Source organism: Nicotiana attenuata, unplaced genomic scaffold (assembly GCF_001879085.1).
Source record: "Nicotiana attenuata strain UT unplaced genomic scaffold, NIATTr2, whole genome shotgun sequence".
Taxonomy (NCBI): Eukaryota; Viridiplantae; Streptophyta; class Magnoliopsida; order Solanales; family Solanaceae; genus Nicotiana; species Nicotiana attenuata.
The window spans coordinates 271,966-274,323 of record NW_017671248.1 but is presented as its reverse complement, the minus strand read 5'-3'; the positions used below and the strand labels follow the sequence as shown (position 1 = coordinate 274,323).

The window sequence follows — 2,358 nt, the reverse complement described above, 5'->3', positions numbered from 1 at the left end:
CCCCCCTCTCCCCCCAACACAAACAACTAATGGGACAATATGGATTATGAAAATAACTTATGATGATGCGACTCATTGTACTAGACAAATGAAAATATTGTGATGTGACTTCGTATTATGGATGTAAAACAGACACACGAGTGAATTCATCAGCTTCTTCATCTTCCATTCTTTTAAATAAAGCCAACAGAGACAGATTGAGCCACAACTATTTTTGCTTCTGTATTGTAACACTATTGCATCTTCTTGATGCCATTAATGAAACCAATTACTTCATAAAGAAAAACAGAGACATATTCAGCCACTACTACTAGTAAATTAGATCATAATAGTAAATTTTCACATAAAGACCCAGAAAGCCAAAAAGAGTCAGTGATTCTTAATTATGTGAATCATGAAACTGATCCAATGATATATCATCGGTGTGAGCTCATATTATGGATCTAAACTGACAAACAAAGAGAACATCAAACCAAAGCAGATTACAAGTACCTTAATAGTAACCTTGGTCTTTACTTGACTCTCCAAAGCTTCAGTCATTGACTGCAAACAGTGCAACAACATAAGCGATAAACATGGCTTAAACCCCAAAAAGCCAAACAAAAAAAGATGTTTTGACTATTATACACGATTTTAGAAACAGATTATTTGTATGGATATGTACATACATATATGCTAAAGGCCAGTATACGCTTACAGAAATAGGTTGCCACTAAATGTGAGGGCAGATGCAGTACTTGGAGCCATTGCAGTAGATTTGAACCATATACATAGTTGTACAATTTCTCAAAAAGGTAATTTTATTTTTAAGTTTGCACCCAACACAAAATGGAAGTGGATACAATGACATCCCATGCCTCTAGCTTTAAATCATGGAGACTAAATGCAAGGAGATGTAGTCCTTGGGCAGCAGGTTCCGGCCCATTGCACTCAATTGAAACCATATACATAGTTGAACAAATTTTCAAAAAAATATAGTTTTGTGTCCAAGTTCACCTTCGTTGCATGAAAAATTAGTGCTTTATTTTTAGATATGTGTAAATATTAAAAAGAAAGTTATAATTTATACAAACCTGGTATTTACACCAACCAAATGGATACTAATCATAGTTAATCAATACATATTCTCACCTTAATTAATGACTTAAACATGATAAATAGCAGGATTTGGCGTACGCGTTGGGTGCGGGTAAGTGTTTACACTTCATCTACTGATTTAAAATCCTGGATCCATCTGTGAGGCAAAAAAACTGACCTTGTCGAACTGAACAAGAACTTGAATGGCGAGTTCCGGGCTAAGGATACCATTGGAGACCATCTCATCAAGTGTTTCAGTCAAGCACATACCAATCGTTGACCTCCTGTATAGCTCGAATGTCGCCATTTTTGGTCCTTTTCAAGATCTGCAAAAATTAAGAATCAATTCAAAATAAAAGGCAGATTTTCAAGAGAAAATTAAATACTACTTACTAAATAGATTTCAATAATGTACAGAAATTAAACTATGAATTAATGAATTCAGGTTGTGAGGGAATTACAATTGAAGGTGAGAGAGAGAGAGAGAGAGAGAGAGAGAGAGGAGTTCGGTTCGAAGAGAGGGAAGAGATTTGGGGCTTTTTATACCCTAATATTCGTAGCGGATGGCATATATAGGCGAGCGGTGGAATCGTTAACCCGACTTGACCTAAATACCCTTCTTTTGCTCCTTATTTCCCAAAGGAAGTCATAACAAAATAAAATGAAGAGTTTGAAGGGTAATATCTGTTATTTTTTGCTAACACAAATAATTTTATCCATCAAAATTTATAGATGGATAAAAATCAAGCTGGATCGCATGATAAGGATGTACGCGACAATAAAGTTTTGGGAGGAGTAAAAGCATGTATAGTTTTTATGTTCTATAAAAATTATTACATTATTACATTAATTTTATTATATGCTAATATTAAAATATAAACTTAATTATCTAATTAAATATTTATTCTTCAGTCATTTATACAGTTGAATTCCAAAAGCGAGGCTTGCCTCGTGCACACATTTTGCTTTTTCTTCTGAATAAATACCCAAATGTCGGAGATATTGATGGAATAATTTCAGCAAAATTACGTGATAAAAAAGTAGATCATTATTATTATAATGATGTTACAAATTTCATGATGCATGGTCCTTGTGGTACTGCTAGAAAATCTTCTCCTTGCATGCAAAATGGTAGATGCACAAAGCACTTTTCAAAAAAAATTTGTGTCATCAACCACAATTGATGAAGATGGGTATCCAATTTATAGAAGAAGGGATGATGGTAGAACGGCAAAGAGAATAGGTATTGAGTTGGATAATAGGTATGTTGTACCACACAAT

The 2,358-nt window shown here is 34.0% G+C and overlaps 1 protein-coding gene across 2 annotated transcripts in view; it reads right to left on the bottom strand.

Annotated features, from left to right (window-relative positions):
- LOC109207027 (transcription initiation factor IIA subunit 2) overlaps nt 1–1,638 on the bottom strand; it is a 4,740-nt gene extending 3,102 nt beyond the window's left edge. The window contains exons 1-3 of one of the 2 annotated variants that reach the window (XM_019369905.1): nt 1,539–1,638; nt 1,256–1,403; nt 493–543 (exon numbers count right to left, since the gene is read on the bottom strand). In XM_019369905.1, coding sequence (XP_019225450.1) covers nt 493–543; nt 1,256–1,384 — 180 coding nt within the window. In that variant the 5' untranslated portion in view covers nt 1,385–1,403; nt 1,539–1,638. The remainder of the gene's footprint in view (nt 1–492; nt 544–1,255; nt 1,404–1,538) is intronic. The other variant, XM_019369906.1, reaches the window with a different exon arrangement.
- Nucleotides 1,639–2,358: the final 720 nt, after the last annotated feature.